Here is a 25,630-nt window from a genome sequence, read left to right on the forward strand (position 1 = left end):
TCACAGAATCTGCAAGTTGCCAACAACTTGATGTTTAAGTACATCAGATACTGAGAATGAGTTAGCAGGACTTGTTAAATGACAAAAGGTGCAAATAAAGCACTGAATGAAGGTTGGAGAGCTGCAGAGGAGCTGACTGAATTATTTATCAGTCTTTACTACAGAAGATATTGGAGGAATACCCACACCTGAAGATTTTTTTGTATTAGTAAATCATCTGAAGAACTGTTTTGAATTCATATCATCTGAACTATGACTGCTAAAAGCTAACGACATGTAAGACTTGAGCAGCCAAATTATTCCATTTATATTCCACCATTCCGCCAAATAACTCAAGGTGGGGTACAAACATGGTTTCTCTCTCCCAATATTTTCCTCACAACAACCTGGAGAGGTAGGTTAGGCTGAGAGACAGTGACTGGCTCAAGGCATCCTGTGAGCTTCATGGCCCAGCAGGAGTTTGAACTCAGGTCCCAGTCTGACACTCTAACCACTACACCACACACACCAAACTCTTAGCTATGGTTGAGAGCATTCTAGCATTATGTTTGCACAGGCCCATTTTTAATGCTTCCACAGTGCTTCTGAAAGATGGTTAGGATTTGGCAAGTCTGCTGGTACAGTGGAAGGAAAGCCAATGAGAAGGTTTTTACTTGTGCCCTTTGTTGTTCCAGTGTTCACAAGTGAAGGGTGAATTCAAAAGGTCTCATTTGAGTGATCTTAGAGATTATGTTAAGACATAGAAGGGAGAGCAGCATCTGAAGTATGCTGAGGCCAAGCCATTAAAATAGATCAAAGAATCTTTCCCAAAGAAAAGGAAGAAGCCTGTGTTGATGTTGGAGCACAGGTGTAATGTGTGCCAGCTACTAACCTTTCCAGAAAACCAGACACTCCATTTCACTGTTTTCAAATGGTTATCAGGTTTTCAGAACTTGTGCGTTGCAGGTTCTGAAAACCTGAAAGAATGAATCATGTTCCTTCCCAGGTTGTAATGATCAAATAACTGGCCTATCAGATTTGACTCTTAAAATATTTGCTATGCCAATTGTCAGATAGTAATAAAGACCGGATCCCTTTCATATTAGTCACTGGGAAGAGGTTTATTTTTTTCTCCTCAGTGGTTTTGATTTTGCTTTTCATGAATTTCACAGCAGTATATGCAAGTGTTGCATCTTTTTCATTTACCATACAATCAAATTTTCTTAAGTATAGTTTTTTCTATACCATGTCCAGTATGCAGAGTTGGAAGTCAGCCTTTTTTTTAAAAAAAATGCTTAACAAGCTGTGAAGTAATTATGTTTGTGGGGAAGAGGGCAGAAATTTTATTGATAATCAGCTGCATTTTAAAAAGTGTTAAACATTTGATTTTTCTCTGATTTCTTCTCTTTGAAGACGGCGTGTGTTCTACCTTCAGCACCACTTAAAAAACAAACTTCTACTTTCAAGTGTCTGGGCAGCACCTGCAGACAATAGCGTTGGAATGTTGAATAACTCTCACCTTAGTGATGCATTTGGTCATGTGACCCAAGCCATGGATGTTGACGGTTTGCTTGAATCCAACAAACAAGGCTACACTCAAGAAATAAAACGCCTGAAACGTGCTCCTATGCAGGACTCTGTCAGTCTTGAAGCAGAATGCAGGTTCATCGATCAAGTTTTATCAACATGTAGGGATGTAGAGCAGGCAAGGTTTGCTGGGGCATACAAAAAATGGCTGGTTTCCTTTCTAGGTCAGTAAAGAAGAAAACCAGACAACCTGCAGGGTCCTTCATTTAGTGCAATATTCTTTTTTCAAACACAGGTGCCAGTAATGCCATCTGGCACTATCCACCCTTCGTTGTTGCTGTCAGTGCTAAACTTCATTTGCTGATGATGGTTTTAGTGTAATTTATATTTTAAAACACCCTGGTGTTAATCATTAAAAGGTTTTTCTGAGCTTGTGTTCCTCTGTAGGGTAACTCCATATCACAAATTCCTTAATGATATATTTTAAACACCCTTATATTAAGACAAATCAAGTTTTTCAGAAGCTAATACAACTAGAAAATGAATTCATTTCTCAGTCTCTCTTCCTTAACAAATGTAGCTAATCAAATCATTACCCACAACGGATGGTCATCAAGAACATCAGTGCAGACAGGGTTTTGGCCTGATAGTTTTGAGTAAGAGTCTTTTAATTGGCCTGGTTCGTGTATAATGTTAAACCATTAACTATGGTTTAATGCAAATGCTGGTGCATGTTGCTCAAAAGTTGCCTCTTTACTCCTCTCCCACCCCTGACTTTGCTGTGCTGAGGAAACAACCAGTGGCTGGATGTTGCATGCGAACCAGTGGTTGAAGTAGAAGCCAAGGTTTGGGTTTGGCTTACTGTTAATGGCTTGACTGGGGAAAACAAACCACAAACACTGGCTTGCAAGTGCATGTGATTTGTTTCCCATCAAATGAGCCACAAACCAAAAACAAACCTTGACTTCTACAAACAAACCACAGCCACTGGTCTGCATGTAGCATGAAGCTAGCATATGGTTTGTGTCCCAGTAAAGTCAGTCAGGACTGAGCAAAGCTGGAACTTTTGAGCAGCATGCACTAGCATATTGCTCCTTCACATTAACCCATAGGCCACTGAATCATTGAATTGCTTTAAATGCACTGCTTCTCTTCTGTAAACATTCCAGTAGCGGACAATTTGTTTCTGGTTCACGTTTGAATTACTCTGACCTTACTTACGTTTTCATTGTAGCGCCAGTTCTAATGGAGTATGGTTAATTTGAAATTGCAGGAGAGTTGTGAAGATGTGTGAGAGAAAGCGTTTCCCTCTTACACCAGCCATGTGGTTATTAAAGTTCTTCATTGCATGTCATATTTTTATTTATTTCATTTTACTTAAGTCATTGTTAATTATGGATAATTCTGAATTAATTACAAACACTACAGAATTACGGAAAGCCTCATGACGTGCCCCATATAATTCAGTGCAGATACTTATGCTGGAAGTATCTTGCTATAAGGTGAACATTTGTGTGTGTTGTGTGTTTGAAGAACAACAACAATTAAGACTTTTCCTATAGATAATTCCTCTGAAAAAGAAAGAGAATTGTCTTCAGCTGCCTTGTGACTTTTTCTTATTACTTACAAAGCCATCAAATAGAGAGAGACAGGGTTCTTGCAGTCAAGCTTTTATTCCTTATTGCTTTGCAAACAGCAGACAGAATTTGAACAGTATGATTTATTCGTTCTGTTTATTTAGTGCTGACCTATATCTGAGATTCCTTAACCATTCTGGTAATACCCTGCTAAATAGACACGTACTGCCCACTGAATACACAGGCCCTAATGCACAGTACTTCAACCTTGGGTCCCCAGATTGTGTTGGACTACAGCTGCCATCATCCCCAGACAGTATGGTCCAGTATGGGACCCAAGGTTGAAGAACACTGCTCTGATGTTAAGCTCCATGTGTACACCAAAACTACTCGGTCTTGTGTATGAGCAGGAGTTCCATACTGAAATTTGTGCATGCTGCAGTCAATAGGGAAACCATTGTTTAAAGCTCCATGCATGGAAGGGGCCCCTGGATTGAGCCAACACTATAAGGACAGCACTCTCAAGCCTGTGAGATTTGTGGGTGTGCCCACACTCTCTTTAAGGCCACAAAGAAAATACTGCTTGCCTGAAAGCAATATACCATTTGGACTTGTTAGTTGCTTGTTACTTAAAAGTCTCCAAGCAACTTACAGCACATTTAAAATATGAATACATTATACCATAAAACCACCCCTATAGGTCACAGGAAGCTTTGGCAGCACACATTTTTAAAATGGGCTTATGAAAATAACAGTTTACTCAGGTTTCTCACACAGCCTACCAACTGGGCAAATCCAAATACTGGCAAAACATTTCTAGTCATAGTCGTGCTTGTTTCCTTGCACAAAGATAAGTGTGTTTGCTGTTTTTCTAGGTGAGAAAGTAGTATGAGCAGGAGAAATCTCGATAGCATCTAAGATTGTTGACAATAGCTAAAGGGTATATAGTGCAATGGTTAGTTTAAATTCCATATGAGTATTGGAACTGACTAGTTTGCCCAAGGAAGAACAGTAATGCTAAGGTGTTTCTCTGCCTCTCTCAAATTCTGAAGTTGATTGGAAGATAAATTCAGGATGGCCATCTGAGCATAGGTCAATATTCATTTAATACTGCCCCTGTCTAGGCTTCTCTCAGCAGACAGAGGTCTGCTTTCCATGTAAGGGTAAATCAAACTAGGGCTTCTCATGAACGAGCAGCCATGTTTGGTGCACAGTGAGAAAACAGTGGCTGCTTTGCTCTTCCTCTGGTCCTGTTGCTGTCACGTTACATAGAGCTAAGCCATAGTTTGGCTTAGCATTACTTGTAAACCTAGGCTTGTGATCTGTATTACTCCATACAAAACGAGCTGTAACAAAGGTTTGTTCTTGGTTTACTGCTTGTGGGGTTTTTTGAGAGGGGGGCAGGAGGAGACACACCACAATCTAGGTTCACATGCAACACCAAGCCAAACCGTGGCTTAGCTACGGGTAGTGCAGCAGCAGTAGGACCAAGACCAGGGTGAGAAGTGTAGCAACCACAATATTCTCTCTGAACACCACAACACCCACAACACTTGCTTGTTCATGGTAAGCAACAGCTTGGTGTACTATTATGTGAGAATGATGCCAGGGATTCCTTGATGTAGCTGTTCCATTCCCAGAAAGTTTATCACCATTGGGTTTTTAATGGGCACTGTATTATTAATGAAACAGGGTGGAATCCAGTTGGAGCTGGGAGGACTTTTGGTTTGTTGGATGCCCCCTCTATCAGAAGAAGAGGGGAGACATTTTCGCTGATTTGCAGCCGCACTGCATCAGCTTCCATTCTGTTCCTGAAGGTCTCCTATCTCTCAATCCAATTTCTGGGGTGCTGCAGAGGGATGCTTTTGATTCAGCAATTATTCCCTTCCATTAACTGAGGCATCTGATCAAATGGCTCAAAAGCCCTTCTGGGAGTGCAAGGGCACCAGTTTGACACCGCCCATAGAAGTGCTATTGACAATGCTGACCCTTCATATAATTCAGGTTTATTTTCATCAAGACTTCTTCACAATACACAATCGATTAAGCCTTGAGACTCTTCATTCATTGCAGTGGGATCATGTGGTGCTCCCATGCAAGCTCCATTGAAATAAATCAGGGATGTGCTATGGCAGCACATAGAGAATTACTCCATTTGTCTCTTGGTTTTGCCATTCCTCAGGTGTATCCATACAAATGTACAAAGGAGAGAGATGGGTATCTTAAATAGAGATGCAATTAAAAAAAGGTTCATCATGGGCAGATAATTCCCTCTTTGCTTAAGCTGGATTGATTTTATAAAAGCTTTGAAAGATAATAAGGAAATGTAACTTAAAATCCATTTTTGCTGAGGTGCCGGATAGATTCCCTGGAGCTATATATAAATAAAAGTAACTCTGCTCATTAAATTTGGCAGCCCTTCCATTATCATAGATGTAAAGTCAAACTCTGCCCTTAAATATGCATTTATTTCCTCCCAGTGATGGAAGTGGGATTTGTATATGCAGAAACATATCAAATTCTATGTCTGCAGTCAGTGAAATACCTCTGGATTTTAAACTTGCCTGAATAGCTTGCATAATATAGCAGAGGTTCTTTTATTTTAAAGGGATATAAATGGAACTAGAAATCGTCTAATGACTGATTAACAATTCCAGTGGAAACTAAAAGGCAAATAGAAACCTGGCTTTTTATGTAGCTGAGCTCTGGCAGTGCTGAGAACCTAAAAAGAAAGATAAACAAAGTGAAAATTAGGTGAATGGGTTCATAGCATATATATATTTGGTATATATATATATATATATATATATATATATATAGTTTCTCCTGCAAAATCTAAAGAATTACTTAAACACACAAGCAAATAAAAGCAAATATTTTGTATTTGTTTTTCTGTTGGCGGCATATTCTGGCATGTGTAAGAAATTGTCCCTTAGTAATATGCTTTCTAATGTGAAAGTTTGTAGTGTATAATAGAACTCACAAGTGAGCACTTAACTTTTAATTTGACTGATTTATTTGAAGTCTCAGACTGGAAAAAGGCTATATATATCACATATATTTAGCTGTGCCTCTGGGCAACCATGATTACCATACATTAAAAGTCACCAGCAGAGGTCTAAGTAACATTAGACTGAGCGCTTAGTATGTCGGAGGTCAAGATATTAAAACTTAATAATTAAATGGGCATTACTGAGGAAACACCTGACCACCCATTCAGCACCAAGCTGTTTATTGTTACAGTTTCTTGAGTTAATACATATACAGTATCAAAAATCATTGAGCACTTAACTGCATGTGCATTTTTAAGGATTCAGAGGTCTGTTCTTTTTCTGCACTGTTTCCCATACAAACAAATCCAATCTTCTTGTTTTTCCTTGCAACATCTTGCAGTGGCAGCTTTTTGGTGACAGTAAACTCCAGAAATGAGAATCCCATTTAAGATCAACATAAGCAAACAAACATTAAATAATGCATAATGTTATCTGCAGTAATGTGCACACTGACTAATGCTGAAAAAGCAATTGAATCTTTGGGTTGAGACACCCTTACTGTTTTACCAGTTCCAACACATCTCCACCTCTGTTTTCTGAAAATGCAGGCACACAATGCTAGTCAAACACCACCACGCTTTTCACTCTAAAATCTGGTTGGATCAGTTCCAGTACATTTTTTAAAAAATTCAGCTTCAGATAGATTTTGCAACTGATTGGTAGATAAATCCATTGCCCCTGCAGGTGTGGCCAATGGAAACACCTTGCTGTGGGCAGTGACTGGCCCAACACTTTGCTGTGCATGGTCCTGAAAGAGCTGAAGTCAGCAGTGGGGAAAAGGAGGTGTGTCCAGCCAAGGGCCAAGTTGCTTCAAAATGCAGCCAGAAAAATCATTCTCACTGCTTTTGAAGCAACTAGTGTGCTTACTGCTTCAGTGTCATGTTGTATAGTTAGTAGGATTAAAAAAGTGGCATATACAAGATAGCTATTTTGACAGTTATTTGTAAACGCTTAGTACAGGATCAGTCATTTTATATTAGTTTTAATGCAGTGTTAAGCCTTGTCATGCTAATATTTGCACTATGGTAAATGCCATGTTGAACTGTATTTTAAATTAGTGGGAAACACCCATGTGAGTACTACTTGATAATTATTTGCCACCATGGAAAGAAACCTAGGTTGAGTGGCTTGGTTGCCCCTCTGATGAGCTTTCTAGATAGCAGTTGTAGTATTGGTTTTTGTTTTCCCCTCTTTTGCTTTAAGGTAACATTGGGGAGGCAGATAGCAAAAGGATCAGAACAGTTATTTTTGACATTGTAATCAATACAGCTGTGAAATAATGGACATTATAATTTAACACAGGAATAGATTGAGCTATGATTATACTGATTTAATATGGTGGGCAAAAATGCAACCAACACCAGCAAAAGCCATTTGTTTGTATTGTAGGTTTGAAACACTTTTTAAATCTCTCTTCCCCTGCTTGTTACAATTGGTGAGTGTTCATACTATAGTTTTTAAATGCAGTTTTCTTTTGATATGCTGGACTTAAATAATAGATATTTTAATAATCCACACATAATTTATTATTAGTTGCATTGTTACCTTTGTGTAGCAGGCTTGTGTATAAGAAGAAAATATAGTAATATTGTTATTCTATAACTTAAATCTTTAAACTTTTCATATTATCTGGGAATGGTGTTAATTAGAATATGAACTGCATAATAGGATTCATTTTTCCTTAGTCTACCCTTCTTGAAATAATCTATTTTGTATCTGTTCTAAGTAAATAATGTTGGCCAGGATCAGAGAATGGCTGGTTCTTATGTTATATGTACAGCCAAATCCAGCAAGCAGTTTTTAAAGGTGCTCTGTGGTTTCCATTGAGAGTACCGTAGTCATGTTTTTGGATCATTATTCCCATTCCAAACTGTAATGCTTTGTTTTGCAGAATACACAAGTTGAACCTGCTGAAAATTATAATGTCACTTTATATTTGCTCTAGACATTTCAAGATCAACTGAGTGAAAGATGGATGTGACTTTTAAAAGCACCTTAGACCCATTCTCCTCCACTGACAGCACATCCGTGGACATTAAGGCACTTTTGATATTAAAGAAATGGAGGAGGCAATCCCACTACTCTCAAATGTGTTTTTTAAATATGGCTTTTGGGAGGAGCCAGTGTTGGACGCTTTTTCCTTCTCTCTTACTGTGTTTAATTTATGATGCCCTAAATAGTTTTCTCTTTTAAGAGTATAGTGTAATGGGGGGAGGGGCTTTTTCGGATAACACTTGACTACCTCCCAGGAACCAAGATAAGGCTATGTCTTCAGATGAGCCTGCTTTTATCTAGAACCTCAAAGCTTGGGTTTTGAAAAGCAAGAACTCTATCAATTAAGCCAATCTGATTTCTTTTCATGAGGAGCTTTAACTAATAATAAAGAAATAAATGCTTCCTATATTTTTTGAAGTCAAACAGCTCTCCAGTGCCAGAAATCCTTTCTGCTATTTCTGCAAACCAAGCAACTGTACAATTATCAAATGATGAAAATCGGTACATGTGATTAGTTGATGCTTGCGCTGTATATCCAGGCAGGAACTCCGACTTTCTTGTGACTTCTAGTTTGCAGTGGTGCTTTACTCAGGGCATAGGTTATCTAGTGCATTATATAATGGTAAAAAAATCTAATGATGTGTAACTATTTGAATTCTAAATACATAATAGCAGTCTCTTAAAGTGTAGCCATCTAACTAATGCTGTAACTGGTTAAAAGCTTTGAAAAATCTGCCTTTTGCTCTTCTGCAAACATACCGGTTATTTTCTATCTTAAATCAAAGTAGCTGTTTGTTAGTTAACTGTGGGCCTGTTCTTGTAGGTTGCCAGATATCTCTTTGCAGCTAAGTGTTCCTGAAAGGGGGACTTGAAATAATGTCCTATTTAACAGCACAAATTAATTAATTTATACTGCCGCTCTTGTTAACACATTGTAATACCTAAACTGCAACAGGTCTCCAGATACCAAGATCATGTATAGATCCAGTTTTATGGAGGCGGGGGAGGAGAGAGGTTTATCATCTGAGGCAGACAGCTTTTTGTGATTAATACACCAATGTTATCTGGAACATGCTTATTAACAGTACAATTCAGCCAAAATTAATGAGCATAGACAATCCTATGCATGTTTACTCAGAAGCAAGTCACATTACTTCAGTGGGCTTACATCCAACTTAAGTGTTCATAGGACTGCAGCCTAAAAGTGTTGACCGAATCAAGTCAAGAGATATAATACAGTAGTAAACTACTATTATAGTGAAACAAGGGACTTAAATTGATTAGATTAAAATTTTGAAAAGCAGAGGATGCACAACAGCAACACCAGGGGAAGTGCACAGACATATGTAACTATGGCCAAGTACCCTTATATAAACATTTGGATGGAAAAACATGGATATTTCCATTGTGTAAAACTAAACTGAATGCATAAGTGGCATGAACCACTAGGGGATTGTTTTCCATTCATTTCTTCAGAGGCCCAAAGCACTTTCTTGCATTGTGTATCTGATATTCTTGTCTCTCTCTCTCTCTCCTCACAGTATGTTTTCTTTGTGAAAGAGTCTGTTTCCTGTTTTTATGTTATTACAACATGACTTTCGAAACAAATACCGTACTTTGTATATGCTAGCTTTTATGGAACAATCTAATGGATGCAATCCACAAGTCTCCTGCTACTGCACAATCTCGTATTAATTTCAGTGTGAGAGCTCTTCATTAGCGGCTAGTATAGGAGAATAAGGTAGAAAGGTAGAATAAAACCACCCTTTGGCCCAGTTCAGATGAAACAAGGTCATAGTTTTCTGCTATGTCAATGAGCCATAGCGACCCTCAGGTTTGAGCAGTCCCTCTGCCATTACACCCGAGATTGAGAGCTTTCACTTGCAATTTTAAACAAGCCACAGTTTCCTATGATGCCAAAGCTCAGGGAATTGTGGTTTTTAAACTATGGTATGATTAAAACATAGTTTAAATACGCCATAGTACCTCCAATCTGCTCCACTGATGCTGAAAGGAGAGGCAGAGTGGGCTTGAGACTCATTGTGACTCATTCATGTAATGGAAAACAATTTTTTTTTTTGGTTACTTCTGAATCAGGCTTTTGTCACCTTTGCCAATGGTGTGGAATAGACTCATTCCTGTCTAAATAGTATATTTTCATGTGCTGTAAAAAGGTGAGCAAAAATATATGATCCTATTCTTTACACAAGGAATTGATATGCACTGCACCAAAAACTAAGAATTGAAACAGCTAAATTTTCATTGCTCCATGGTTCAGAAGATGCAAAGAAGTAATTTGTCATCTAGAATGTGTATGTTGTTGTAAAATGCACTGACAAATGGGAAATAAATATCTTGCAGCACATTAACACAAAGGATTTCAATTTAGATCAAAGCAAAAAAGTTGATCCATTTATTTACTATGGTACTTACTATTATCTTACGCCAGTAATGAATAACAATTCATATTCCTACTGTAGTGAAATTTAAAGATATATCAATGCTGGTTATTGGTTCAGATTTCACTGATGTCAGCTATATGTATTGTGAATGACAGCTTTATCTTTCTAACAGGCTATTTGGCAAAGGTATAGGAGGAGCTTTTAATTGTCTTTCAGCGTCATTATTCACAGCAGGTAAAGTACATTCTTTCTCTAAGTGTGGGGGTGGGGTTTATGTGCGCATGCGCATCTGTTGTAATTTTTTATTATCTCTTAATAAGAATGATACTGTATGCTACCCTAAGAATGTGGGATAGGGCAAAAGTGAAATTAAGTGACATAAGTTATTCACCCTTGTTGGAGACATCATCTATTGGACTCCACAACAAAGACTGCTATCAGGAGAAAACAGTAAAAAGGTTCTGTAGGTGAAGTGTGATGTAGGATGTGCTCGAATTTTGCAAAATTTGAATTTAACACCATATTTCCTATATGCTTTTGTTGTCCCCATGGATCAGTTTTTTTCCTAGTGGTATTCCGTGGCTGAAGCAGATTTAAAAAAAACAGTAAATCACAAAAATATCAATATTAATATCAACATTTCCCTCAAAATACCAATATCAATACTGATATTTCATTTAAAATATTTTTTAAAAAAATCTATGAAAAAACTGCTTTTTAAAAATAATGATTTTTGGGGGGGGGGAAGAATAGGTATTTATAGCAAATGGTGAACATTGATCCCTGACAAAGCAGTACTGGAAGGACGTTTAATGGAGCAAAAATCAAACTGGCATTGAAATGCAGATCCCGTCCCTAATGTGATGTCACTGAAGTGGTAATTTAACCTTGAGTTTCTCATATCCAAACTACAAGCCCAACTATCTGTCAAGAAGTTCTTTGGGTAGCCTAAACTTGTATTGCACTGGGTGGTGGTTGTTGAGAGGTTAAACCATTATCTTTATACAGTATAAATAAAATAATTCCAGCACAAGTGTAAGCTTCTATGCAGATGTATATGAGGAAATCCTAATGGTAACTAATTTTTAGAGTAGGGACCAATTAACTTTAACTGTTTTGTATATGCTTGACTACTTTTTCCTGCCTGGAATTGCAGTAAACTTAAGATGTTTGGGCAACTGGGATAGTTGGCCAAGAGCAGAACCTTCACTTTTTGCAGGCTAGTCATCAAATTGCATTAGAAAACTTGTGACAGAATCTACAATTACAGTTTCTGGTTTTGACAAACAATATGGATGGTGCAATCAAGGCAATGAAGAAGACAACTGGTCATATGCACTGACCTTTAATTTCTGTCTATTCAGCTCTTTTTATTTTATTTTTTTCAGAAAACACATCACACTACTCACTATTATTTTTCAAACTTGACCTGAGATTTGGATGCTCATTAGCTTTCAGACACCTTGAAAAGCTTTTAAAAAAATAAAATGAGATATATGAACTTTCCCTTTGAAAATTTAGTTGTTTCCTTGTGGATGGGCAACTAAAATTGAGATGGGTTTTATATCTTTGACTAACATATAAAAGTCATTTTTGTTCAATTCATCCTGCCCCATATCTGAGCTTTGGTCACGGTTTACTGGGGGTAAATATAGGTGTATATGTGAAACTATTTCACAGAAGGATCCATTTCTGATGCCTGAAATACAGTGGAATTGCCAGTGCTATCTGTATTAAATCAAATGCAATGGGAAGGATTGGTTACACTGGTACAATGCAAATGCAACTTTTTCTTATGCTACAGTATTACTTATCACACACTTTATGTGGACACAACCACATGGACAAAATGTCATTGTAGTGATATTTTTTCACATATTTTGAATTGCTTTGACTCTGCCATTTTAAAAATCCAAGGTACATATTTTGGTGCAATATGAAAAACTGTGTATCTTTGTATCAGTTCTCTCACTGGTTTATATTGCTGCTATGATTTTAGGTTTAGTGTGGCTACATAAATACTTCTGAAATTGTACTTTACCTAGGAATGCATATCCTCTTCCACTCATTCTCACTTTAACTTAGCTTCTTAATAGGTTTGACATCTTTATAGCACTCAAACCGCTGCTGTCTTGTAATTTTATGAAATTCTGCTTTGGTCTGGAGAGTAGTAGAAACTTTATCCTGCTTAAAATACTGACATATATGGATGTTGTGGTAGTATTGGCCAATAGCTGCCAAACAGTTTCCCAGGTCTGCCCCGAAGTGATACCTTGACTTTTTTCTTCAAATATTTTGTATTCATTTTTTTTTTACTTTATCCTAGTAATAAAAAAGTATATTACAGACTGATTCTGGAGCTCTGGCCATTCTTATGCTGACGTCTTCCAAATTTAATAGGCAAAATGGTGGTGGTGGGTAATGGTGGCAATGATCAGCAAAATGAATTTTCCACTTACCACTAAATATGGGGTATGTGTATGGATTCCTTTTTGTGTTCATATATAATGGTTCTAGTGACAGAATATACCAAGCACAGTTATAAGTTATTGTACTCCTATATAAAATGGAAAATAATGTAAAAAATTGGCTAAATGTTGGTAGTTTTTAAATAAAAACAATTCTAAAATCTGTCTCCCATTTGACTAAATCCTAAAGTTACATTTACAGTAGTTTCTCCTTTGTAAGATTATTAGAGTGTACGGTTATCTGGGACTTCCATCTGCTTTTTAGATCTTTATACTGCCTTACACTGAATGAGACCATTGGTCCACCTGGCTTGATATTGTCTACAATGACAGGCAGCAGCTCTCTAGGGAATGTTCCTAACCCTACTAGGAGATGCCAAGAAATGTACCTGGATATCTTCTCTACAATTCAGCTACAGCTCTCCTGTAAATTAATATAAGTGCTAACACTGAAGATCAGCCTCACGGAGTAATTGATTAATAGCCTGCATATTAATAATGGACCCATAGAATTTCTGTGATCATATTCAATGCAGTAGGAATCAGTTTGTATTAGTACCTCAGAAACAAGCAGTATTGGGTTTTAATATATCTCTTTGCATACATTGCAAAGTACAGGACTGCATCATATACACACTCCAGTCCCCTAATGACTGCTGCCACTTAGAAGAGTGGTGACACTATAGTGGCAGGAGGCTAAGTGTTGAAGGCTCCATATGCTTCTGACTGACAGCTGTCACAGGGCAGGGGGCTTGTGGATTCTTCCTAGCAATCTACTGGAAATAATTACTACTGTTAGATAAAGTCCATTTAATATGCCACTCAGCCATTAGAAATCTGCCATATGATATTGCAGCAGAACCAAGATGATTGGTAAAAAAAAATTAAAGGATGGCATTGATATCAAGATATTTTTCAGGCAACTTTTTATAAAAAGAATTACTCTTGCCAGCAATCATTTTACTTTCAAACTGATGCTTAACTTTTACTTAATGAAAAGAAACCCAATAATATGAGAAGCAATCAATGCTTGGTATCTCAATAAAAGCAGAACCTATCCTAAGTGGTTTCTTTCTAATCTAGTTTTTTTGTCTCAGCTTTTAGAATGTATATGGGAAGAAATAACCATATCTGAACCACTACTGTCTGTTTAAACGTATAATTAACTCTCTTCTCAGTCTTTTATCAAGATGGTAGGGAGACTTTCAGGTTTCAGTATGGAAGAGCAAGCTGCAGCAAGACTAAATTTAAGCAAGGCTTAAATTGCAAAGCAGTCTATTTTAAGAGCCTTAAATTATTTGTGTCACATATACACATATACATATACCTATCTATTTACCTATATACTAGGAGCTGCACCCTTGCTTGCTCCGCTCACCAACTCCCCACTCCCACCACTGTAACCCTCTAGAGCAGTACTTCCTAACCTTTGGGTCCACAGTTGTTCCTGGACTACCACTCCCATCAGCTCCAGCCAGCATGCCCAATGGTCAGGAATTAGGGGAGTTGTAGTCCAGCAACATCTGGGGCCCAAAAGGTTGGGAAAGGCTGCTCTAGAGCTTCCCCTTCCCATACAACTACTAAGCTCACTTTTCACCTTCCAAAGCCCTTTTCTGAAGCCACTTCTCTCTGATTTTCAGCAAACCCACTTTGCACTCGTTTTCAACTTCATCGCAATGTGAGTACCTCGTTCTCCCTCCTTTTCGGTAACTCTCCCTTGCACACAGACCACCCCCATGGTAACCTCTTGCATCTTCCTCCTCCCAAATCATTGAAACTACTAAGCACCCTTTTCAGCTTCTGCCCAATTATGAAGCCTTCATTCCTCTTATTCAGCCCCTTTTGCACCTGTTTTCATCTTCACCCAATTTCCATTGCCTCCTACTCCCTCCTTTTTCCCAGCCCCCTTTGTGCCCCCATTTTCACCGTCAGCCCTTTTTCTTCCCTTTCCTTTTCTCAACTCCTCCTTGCACACAGACCACTCCCATCTCTATGCCACCACCTGTGTCCTTTTCTGCAGTTCTCCTTTGCGTGTGCACAGTTTTTACCCTTTTCCCTCTTTATCTCGACTTCCTCTTGTACACAGACCACCCCCATTTCCATCTCCTCCCCCCTCCCTCTCCTATTATGCAGCCACCTTTGCATACACACACCATTTTAAACAACAGGAGAGGTTTCAGCAAAGCAGGGATAGTGGAACACTGAGGTAAAAGTTGATTTTAAACAACAGGAAAGTTTTGAGTAAAGCAGGGATGGAGGAACATGAGAGGGGGGAAGTGGTGGTTTAAAACAACAGGAGAGGTTTGAATACAACAAGAAGGGATTTGGGAAAATGTTCTGTTGTATCCATGCTAGCTTTTGGTGTTAGCTTCTGTGTTGTACAGAACACTATCTATCTTATCTATCAGATTTATATCCTGCCCTTTCTTCCAGTAGGAGCCCAGGGCGGCTCTTTGTTAAAACTTAAAAATAAATCCTCAGTGTTACTTCCCAATCTATTCAGATATCAATTGTTTTAGACCACCACTTTCCCCCTCTTGCTACTTCTCCCTGTCCACAATCCTTCTCTAGGGCAGGAGATGATCTCATATTGTTAGCATATGCACAGACATAGTTCAGAGGCCACATCCCTACTTTGCTCTTCCTCCTCCACGTTTCCATGAAGATGAGGCCTGCTCCTCCAGCATTATGGCATTCTTAGGCAAATACAGAAAAGGAGAATACACACACACAATTTTCCTCTGAAGCAAATGCCTTTTGATATACATCCCACTTTAATTCTCTAACAGTCTTCCCAACCTTGGGTCTCCAGATGTTGTTAAGTACACATACCCACCCCATCAACCTCAATCAGCATGGCCAATGGTAAAGAATAATGGGGGTTGTAGTCCAACACCATCTAGTGACAAAAGGTAGGGAAAAAGTTGCTTTAAAAAATAGTTGCTATGGCAAATGAAGCTCTGACAGTTTTTAAAAATAAATAAATGCAGTCTTGGGAGGCTGTGTTTTTGAGGGAAGGTGCACTTAACCCATTAACTGCTGTTTTTCTGCTAAAAACACACTTTTCTCTGTAGGATGCTTAGTTATTTTACCTACTTTTTTAAAGTATATGTTGCTCTTCAGTATTTCTACTGTCACTTAACAATTCATAACAAACATGTCATTTACAACAACAAATGCATTAAGAGAGTAAGCACAATAAAAAAGCTGTAACAGTATAAAAACAATGTAGATGAGATCTGGGAAAATCAAAATGTCTTTGCCTGGGTCCAAAAAGACATCAGAATAGGTGGCTTGGGGAGCATTCTAAAAACAGGGCAGTACAACCAGGAAGACTCATGTTGCCTCTGAAGGTGGGGACATCTGGAGGTCCTCCAAATAGCTTTTTTGCAGGTTTATATGAGAGCCAGTGTGTAGTGGTTAAGGTGTTGGACTACGACCTGGGAGACCAGGGTTCGAATCCCCGCACAGCCATGAAGCTCACTGGGTGACGCTGGGCCAGTCACTGCCTCAGCCTCAGAGGAAGGCAAACCACCTCTGAATACCACTTACCATGAAAACCCTAAGTCATAAGTTGGAATCAACTTGAAGGCAGTCCATCATCATCATCATCATCATGGGACAAGCAATCCTATACATACATTTGGAACTCCTGGGGGGGGGGAGGGAACTAGGTGGGAAGCTGTTGAGTTTAAAATGAAAGGTGGGTAAAGGGTTAAATACTGCTTCACTCAAAATCAAGTTGCTGAGGCTTTGTTACATGTATCTATGTATAATGTTCAGTTTGCCCTTTAATGTGTACAAGCGGTGAGTAGACCATAGAAACAGATGCTCTTATGGAATATGTAGTTGTACAGATTGACTTAAAGAACCGACACTTCTAGGACTTCAGATAATGTACTAGGAGTGTCTGATTCAGCAGCTATGTTGTGTGGACATGACAGTTGGAAACACCATCTAAACATAGGGCATAAATTTATCCAAAACTTTCAAATTAATCTGGAGTTTGATTTTAAAGCTTCCAGTGGTTTAGCTGCAGTGTTCTGTGGGAACTGGAGTAGCAATTAAGAGGCTAGAAAGCTGAAAGCAAAACCATCTCAAGCCAGACCATATGTGACTCCTGAGGTACCTAGTGAATTCCATCCCCACTTCTGCCCCCAGTAATAGCAATGTCTGTCCAAGACAGTCAGCCATGGCAGGCAAAGAATTGCAAAGGTGTGAGGTTCACCCTGGCCATGTCAGGATTTTACTCAGACAAGTTTGCTCTGTTCTGGATTCTTTTAAACAGCCCCAGATCTCAAGGAGATTTCCTAGCTGATCCAAGAAATACAGACTGAAAATATATTCTTAAGTCTTTAGTAGTTAATATATACTTCTAATATAACACAGCACACATAAGAAGAGCCTGCTGGATCAGGCCAGTAGCCCATCTAGTCCAGCATTCTGTTCTCACAGTGGCCAACCAGGTGCCTGGGGGAAGCCCGCAAGCAGGACCCGAGTGCAAGAACACTCTCCCCTCCTGAGGCATCCGGCAACTGGTTTTCAGAAGCGTGCTGCCTCTGACTAGGGTGGCACAGCACAGCTATCTTAACCTTAATACACGGAGTACTTTTACAGCTCATTCAAACACAGTCTTAAACACACATTAATATAGGTTCCTAAAGTACAATTCCTGATGCTGTAAACTTAGTATTAACAAATAAACTATACACATTCATTAAATAACCTTCAGACATAACTAGTTGATCAAGCTGTGAAAAAGGCAAAATCCATGTGCAGCTGTGAAAAAAGCAAATTCCGTGCTAGGGATCATTAGGGAAGGTACTGAAAACAAAACTGCTGATATCATAATGCCATTATATAAATCTATAGTGCAGCCGCATTTGGAATACTGTGTACAGTTCTGATCACCTTACCTCAAAAAGGATATTGTAGAGCTGGAAAAGGTTCATAAAAGGGCAACCAAAATGATCAGGAAATGGGAGTGACTCCCCTATGAGAAAGGTTGCAATATTTGGGGGTCGTTCTAGGAAGAAGGGTGGGATATAAATTTAAATAAAACACTGACATATAAAAATTAATTTGATATAATTTTAAGTTAAGCTAGTAATTTTAAAAACCCTCTACCCAGCCATTAAGTCTTCACCTACATTTTCTTTGTAGAAGGCATTGTTGAAAGAAAAACGAATTCCATATGCATGGAGTGTAGGAGCAACATTTACAAAATATATCTATTATTTCACTTTCTTTGGAGCGACTGGAAACCCTGACAGGTCTCAAGAACAGATTTCTTGGTTCCAGCTTTCTTCCAGTGGCTTCCTAACATGCAGCCTTCTCAATTTAGCAATGCTTGATTTGAACGAATAAAACATGTCAGCCAAACTCATTCATCTGCAGTGTCATTGACCTATAGTTGAAGCTATAGTGTAATTCTGGTTGATCATTCTGATGGAAGCTGTGAGGTAAGAGACCATTTCCCAGTGAGTGGAAGGTAATATGGTACAATATTAAAGCAAACCATACAGTTCCTTTTCTCCTTCATGCACATTCTGTGGTGGGGTCAGTAAGGTAAGTAGGTAAGAAAAACAGACTCTTTACAATGGTCAGTCTCATGGCCATCTTTGCATCCTGAGAATCTCTGCTTTTGTTTTTATTTTAAAAAGTTCCAACCCTTCTGATTATAGGGAGACATTTGAAAACTGCCAATGTCCTTTTGAAAGCTAAAATAATAGAAACCAAGAGGTAATATTTTTCTGTTATGGAGCACCTTTCCTCGGAAGTAAACTATGTGTTGGGTGTGGTAGAGGTTTCCAAAATAATGTGGAAGCGAGTCAAGAACTGGAATAGGAACCTGTACTCCTCCAAATATTGAGTCCAAATGACTCGCTTCATTGCTGACTGAGGCTTATGATGGTGTCCAAAAACATCTAGAGCAGGGTTTCCCAAAGTGGTTAATGTTGCCACCCTGGAGTCAGTGGGACTGTGTAGGGGTGAATACCGACCTAGGGTTGAAAAAGGCCTAGAGGTGTAAAAGAAGCCTGGATCTTGAGGCAAAAAAACTTTACTATGGTAAGGGCTTTAGTGGTTACCAGGGCAGTGAGAAAACTGCTGCCAAATATCCAAACCTTTGGGTAGCTATTGAGCCATTATTGCTGGCATTTCCAAGTTTGTACAGGTTGAAGCTGGATTCAGCGATGTTAGTGCTCTTCTAAGCAAACAGGCTGATCATCAAAGAATGCAGTGACTTAAGGTTCAAACTCACAAACTTACAGCCCAATATTAATACACTTGGTAAAGGCTATCAGGCCCAGCCATCTCCTTAAAGAAGTTAAAAAGTATAGTATCATTATTTTCACTTGTTTTTCTTCCTTATTTTTTACATTTTATGATTCCTAGTAATGGTGAAAGATTATTAATAACTGTTGATTATATATTGAAGTTTCTTGACTTTATCATTTACGTTTTTAAGGATTTGGGTTGGGATTGATGTCAACTTTATAAGCTCATAAACTTCTCAGTGAACTCAGAAGTTTGGGAACGCCTGATCTGGAGGGACGCATGCTCTCCATTCCCTCGTCAACAAAGAAAATCAAGATTGTAATCTTAAGAGTCTTGTGGCACCTTAAAAACTAACAAAATTGATTGTGGCATAAACTTTCATGGACTCGACCATGCAAGCAAATGCCATAATCAAATGTGTTAGTCTTTAAGATGCCACAAGACTCTGTTGTTTCTGCTGCAGCAGTGTAACATGCGTATTCCTCTGTACAAAGGATTCAGGATGCTATCTTATATTGTTTCCTTACTCACCATTGAACAATATTTAATTCACTGTATTAAAAAAAACCCTACCCAACTTTTCCTTGATATTGCCCATCATTTAGATAACTTGGTAGATAGTCCTGGAGAGGAGTCAGTGGTCGTGGTGCACAGTGGCACCAATGATGTGGCGAAATGCAGCCGTAAGGTCCTTGAAGCAAAACTTAAGTTTGCTGTTAGGATGCTAAAAGCCAGGACCTCTAAGGTGGCTTTCTCTGAAATGCTAGCCGTTCCACATGCAGAGCCAGCCAGCCAGTCACAGCTTTGTAGTCTCAATGTGTGGATAAGACGCTGGTGTTGGAAGGAGGGATTTGGATTTTTTAGGCACTGGAAAACGTTTTGGGACAAGCCAAGCCTCCACATCTGCTCCCTCTGCCTATCTTTGACTGTGTGTGTGACTGTTCCAGAAGCCATGCTCTGGTCCTCCCTGCCCAGCTGAGCATGACAGAGGCCTAGTCTGCAGAGAGCCCAGAGAGAGAGAAAGGGCAGGCTAGTGTACCTTCCTCAGTTGTGCTGAACTCAACCCCCCCCCCCCATTTATGCCTTTTGTGCTTGCTCCTTTGTGTGTGTGTGTATTTTGAAAGTATGTATGAGTTTAGTTGTGATTAGGTTTATGTAGCTAATTTTCCCACACACATTAAAGGTAAAGGTGTCCCTGCACTTATAGTGCGAGTCGTTTCCAACTCTTAGGATGACGTCTTGCGATGTTTACTAGGCAGGCCGTATATATGGGGTGGGATTGCCAGTTCCTTCCCCGGCCTTTCTTTACCACCCAGTACTCATTTTACTGACCACGGATGGATGGAAGGCTGAGTGGACCTCGACCCCTTTTACCGGAGCTTCGACTTCCTCCTTCTATTGGAATCGAACTCCGGCCATGAGGAGAGCTTTGGCTGCGTTACCGCCGCTTACCAGTCTGCGCAACGGAGGATCACATTATTACTGAGCTAATCCCCACTGATGTCAATAGATATGTATATGTACTGAGCTATTCCCCATTGAAGTGTTAAATGTGTATGGTTTGATTCTGTGTCTATATAATAAATATCTCCATGTTTAAGATCTGTGTGAGTGCAAGTTACTGGGTAAATCTGCCAAGACACACTATTGCCAATGCCAAAAGATCCTAATTCACAAGACTTGTAGAATGTGTGAATGTGAAACACATGTCTACACATGTCTACAGAGGAGTCTTGCTAACAGTGCTAACAGTGCCCCAAGAGTAACTTAGTACTGGGGATGTGCTATCATACCCTGATCAAAATTCTCAGGGAGATCTTGAGATGAGAAATGAAATTGAGGAAACATCCAAACGAGGAAATGTAGTGATTTCAACTACCCTGCCATAAACTGACTACATTATGTGTTCCAGTCATGACAAAGAAGCAAAATTTCTAGATATCCTAAATGACTGTGCCCTAGCACAGTTGGTCATGGAACCGACCAGAGGGATGGCAACCCTGGACTTAAGCTTAAGTGTCATCCAGGACCTGGGACAAGATGTTAGTGTCATCAAACCAATTGGGAACAGTGGCCATAGTGCTATTAAATTAAACATACATGTAAATGGACAATTGCCAAGAAAATCTAACACAGGCACAATTGACTTCAAAAGAGGAAACTTCCCAAAAATGAGGGGATTGGTAAAAAGAAAGTTGAAAGACAACGTCCAGAGGGTCACATCACTCCAAAATGCTTGGAAGTTGTCTAAAAACACAATAATGGAAGCTCAGCTAGAGTATATACTGTAGATCAGGAAAGGTACCACAAAGGTCAAAAGGATGCCAGCATGGTTAATGAGCAGAGTCAAAGAAGCTATTAGAGGCAAGAAGGCTTCCTTCAAAAAACAAGTCTTGTCTGAATGAGGAAAATAAAAAGGAACACAAACTCTGGCAAAACAAATGGCAGAAGACAATAAGGGATTCTAAAAAAGAATTTGAGGAGCACATTGCTAAGAACATAAAAACCAACAACACAAAACTATTTAAATACATTCAAAGCAGGAGACTGTCTAGGGAGGTGATTGGACCCTTCAATTATAAGGGAGTCAAAGGTGTGCTAAAGCAGGATAAGGAGATTGCAGAGAAGCTAAAAAATGTTTGCATCTGTCTTCATAGTAGATGACACGGGGCAGATTCCTGAACTTGAACTAACATTTGCAGGAAGAGACTGAGGAACCGAGGAAAATATTGATGGCAAGAGATGAAGTTCTAGGCTTAGTAGACAAAATAAAAACTAACAAATCACTGGGTCTGGATGGCATCCACCTGAAAGTTCTCAAATAACTCAAATGAGAAATTGTTGATCTTCTAACAAAAATATGTAACTTGTCCCTCAGATCCGCCTCCATACCTGAGGACTGGAAAGTGGTCAATGTAATGCCAATCTTTAAAAAGGGATCCAGGGGGGATTCCAGAAATCACAGGCCAGCTGGCTTAATGTCTGTCCTGGGAAAACTGGTAGAAAGTTATTAAAGACAAATTAACCAAGCATAGAACAAGCTTTGCTGAAGCAGAGCCAGCATGGCTTCTGCAAGGGAAAGTCCTGTCTCACTAACCTATTAGAATTATTTGAGAGTGTCAACAAGCATATAGATAGAGGTGATCCAGTGGACATAGTGTACTTACGACTTTCAAAAAACTTTTGACAAGGTACCTCACCAAATGCTAAGCTTAGCAGTCATGGAATAAGAGGAGAGGTCCTCTTGTGGATCAGGAATTGGTTAAGTAGCAGGAAGCAGAGAGTAGGAATAAATGGACAGTTCTCCCAATGGAGAGCTGTAGTAAGTGCAGTCCCCTAAGGATCGGTATTGGAGCCGTGGTTTTTAACTTGTTCATAAACCATTTAGAGTTAGGGGTGAGCAGCGAGGGGGCCAAGTTTGCTGATGATACTAAATTGTTCAGGGTTGTTAAACAAAAAGGGATTACGAAGAGCTCCAAAAGGACTTCGAACGGTCGGTAAAATGGCAAAAACAAGTGTAAAGTAATGCATATTGGAGCAAAAATTATTAATTTCACATATGAGCTCATGGGGTCTGAACTGGTGGTGACTGACCAGGAATGAGACCTTGGGGTCAGAGTGGATAGCTTTATGAAGATGTCGACCCAGTGTGTGGCTCATTCAAATGCAGTCTTTAACACACATTAACACAAGTTCCTAAAGTACAATTGCTGATGCTCTAAACTTAGCATTAACAAATAAACTATACAAGTTCATTAAACAATCTTCAGACATAATGACTGGTTGATCAAGCTGTGTGAACAGGATGCTGGATTAAATAGGCCACTGGCCTGATCCAGCGGGTTCTTCTTATATTCTCTGATAAATATAGTAGGGTAAAATTTAGAGATGTTTGTTGATTCTTCATCAAGAAATCTTATGGCACAATGAGATCCACTTATGTGTTATGATCTTCCATGACACTTGGTCATCTCAGAAATACAGTGCAAAGTTTGTATATTCATTTGAGGCTGAATTAGTTACTGTGTGGGGGTGGGGTTGACCAGATGGCAGTACTTAGCAGATTTCTCAAATTAAATTATGAAATCTAATTTCAGGAACAGGTATTGCCATTATTGTAAACATTTTTTTCAGCATTATTAAAACAATAGTTGGGTTTTTTGTTGGATGTTGTACCTGGTGCAAGCAGATGCCCAGGATGCAGAACAGTATAGTGACAGGCTAGATGCCAGTTGAAGCACTCAGCCAGACAAGACATAGGTTTTAAGAGTCACTTTTACTGACATGAAAAGTTTCAGGATACATTTACAAGCTCTTTCTCTCTACTAACAAACTCCTCGACCCCCACACCGACTGGCCAGATCTGCTAAGTCTTATAGATAAGGCCAGCTGGTTGCCTTGGATACTTGTCCTTGAGATCTGCACGGACTCTGTGCTTCTTGGCCTTGTAACTCTGCTGTGGAAAAATACATTCAGGCACTCTTTCTTTGCCAACATTTTTGACTCCCAAGTATTTAAAACTATTAATGGAGCAACTTGTCCCCTCTAAAATTCAATATCAAAATTTGATTTTAGGATCTAGAGATTTAAATCTTCCCATTATTTGGTTAGATACCCTTTTTGTATGTTTCTGTGCTCTATATAAAGGAATGTGGTATGAGGTTTTGTTAGTGAAGACATTCTGGAGAAAATACTTCTGTAATCTAAAGTTGCCCTTATGTACTCTTACAGAATTCAAAGGCTCTTACTAAATATAGTACACAGTAAAGCAGCTGATAGTAAAAGGCACCATATTAGATTATGCCAAGTTTTTTTAAAAATATTGTTTTTGGCTTGCTAGATCTGAGTCCATGATACCTTTTATTAGTTTTGAAATAATGGTGTTCTGCTAGGCACTTTTTCAACCATCTTCCCACACAGTAAATATTTCACAAGCTCCTAGAAACTAGAGATTAAAGCTTTATGACATTTGAAACCTAGAATTCCAGGCTTTCAAATGATATAAGCATTCAGTTCTTTCTATGGCAGTTCTTGAGTTTTCTGATCTTAAAAACTGCAAGTTTTGGTGGCAGGACAGAGGAGGGGAGTAGTTTTCTGGCACTGTTCCAAGACATGAATTAAAGAACTAGTTATAGACCTTAAGCCACATCACCTCCCAGAGGTGAGGTCTTCATGGCTGCTGTAATGAAACCTACCCACTAAACGTTTTATATGAAAGGTCTCTTAAATGTGATGCTATTAAATCTTTGTAATGAACTAAAGCCTCAGTTAATAGCTCAAGTGTACGTACTTGTGAAGAACTATATCAATTAAGATAGGTAGCATTATTTCATTTACTTCTGCCTTCCCCTCCAAAAGACATCTGTAGATTGTAAAATCTTCTTAATGTAGACAATGGTTGGAAATAACCAATTATTTTTATCCTGAATTAAAAATAAACAAGTTCCTATGCACGTTCGGGGAACTGTATCAAATTAGAGTGAATCCTTAAGACAGTGAAGAGAAATTATATGCACAAATTCAGGCACAATACACCATAAACCATAGTTAAGCAAATTAGTGTGTGCATGAGCTAGTGCACCCAGGAAGCTACCCAGTCTCTACTTTTCCTTCGCAAAAATGTGAGGCTGGATTAATCTTTCATGGAGAGTTCCTGAGCCTAGCCATGTTGCGTTCCCTCATAATGAGGGAGCAGAAAGAGTCTAAATACCCATTTTGAACTCCTTTAATGTACCGTTGACCTCTCCTGGCTTGGATAATACTACAATCATTTGATTTAATGTTAGAAATGCGTCTCATGTTTATTTTCTGCAACTTCTTGCATTAGAAAAAGACCTTTAAAAAGGTGAAGTCATAGCAGTCTGCTTTCAACAGAGATTCCTTTATTTCCACCTTTCTTCCAAGAATCTCAAGGCAGCACACATGGTTCTTCCCTCTTGCCCCCTCCAAGTTATCCTCTAAACAACCTGGTGAAGCAAGGTAGGATGCAAGATTGTGACTGGCCCATCCTGTGAGCTCTATGGGCTGAGTGAGAATTTGAACCTGCATTTCCCCAGGCTCCGTCCACTATTCTCCAAACCACTACACTCCCTCATTTTTTACGTATTACTTAAGAACATAAGAAGAGCCTGCTGGATCAGGCCAGTGGCCCATCTAGTCCAGCATCCTGTTCTCACAGTGGCCAACCAGGTGCCTGGGGGAAGCCCGCAAGCAGGACCCGACTGCAAGAACACTCTCCCCTCCTGAGGCTTCCGGCAACTGGTTTTCAGAAGCATGCTGCCTCTGACTAGGGTGGCACAGCACAGCCATCACAGCTAGTAGCCATTGATAGCCCTGTCCTCCATGAATTT

At 39.2% G+C, this 25,630-nt stretch overlaps 1 protein-coding gene across 1 annotated transcript in view; it reads left to right on the plus strand.

Annotated features, from left to right (window-relative positions):
- The window catches only part of PTAR1 (protein prenyltransferase alpha subunit repeat containing 1), a 57,167-nt gene extending 44,282 nt beyond the window's left edge, over positions 1–12,885 (plus strand). Inside the window, exon 7 of the mRNA XM_061628371.1 lies at positions 1,393–12,885. Coding sequence (XP_061484355.1) covers positions 1,393–1,738 — 346 coding nt within the window. The 3' untranslated portion in view covers positions 1,739–12,885. The remainder of the gene's footprint in view (positions 1–1,392) is intronic.
- Positions 12,886–25,630: the final 12,745 nt, after the last annotated feature.

This window comes from Rhineura floridana, chromosome 1, assembly GCF_030035675.1.
Source record: "Rhineura floridana isolate rRhiFlo1 chromosome 1, rRhiFlo1.hap2, whole genome shotgun sequence".
NCBI classification, from domain to species: domain Eukaryota; kingdom Metazoa; phylum Chordata; class Lepidosauria; order Squamata; family Rhineuridae; genus Rhineura; species Rhineura floridana.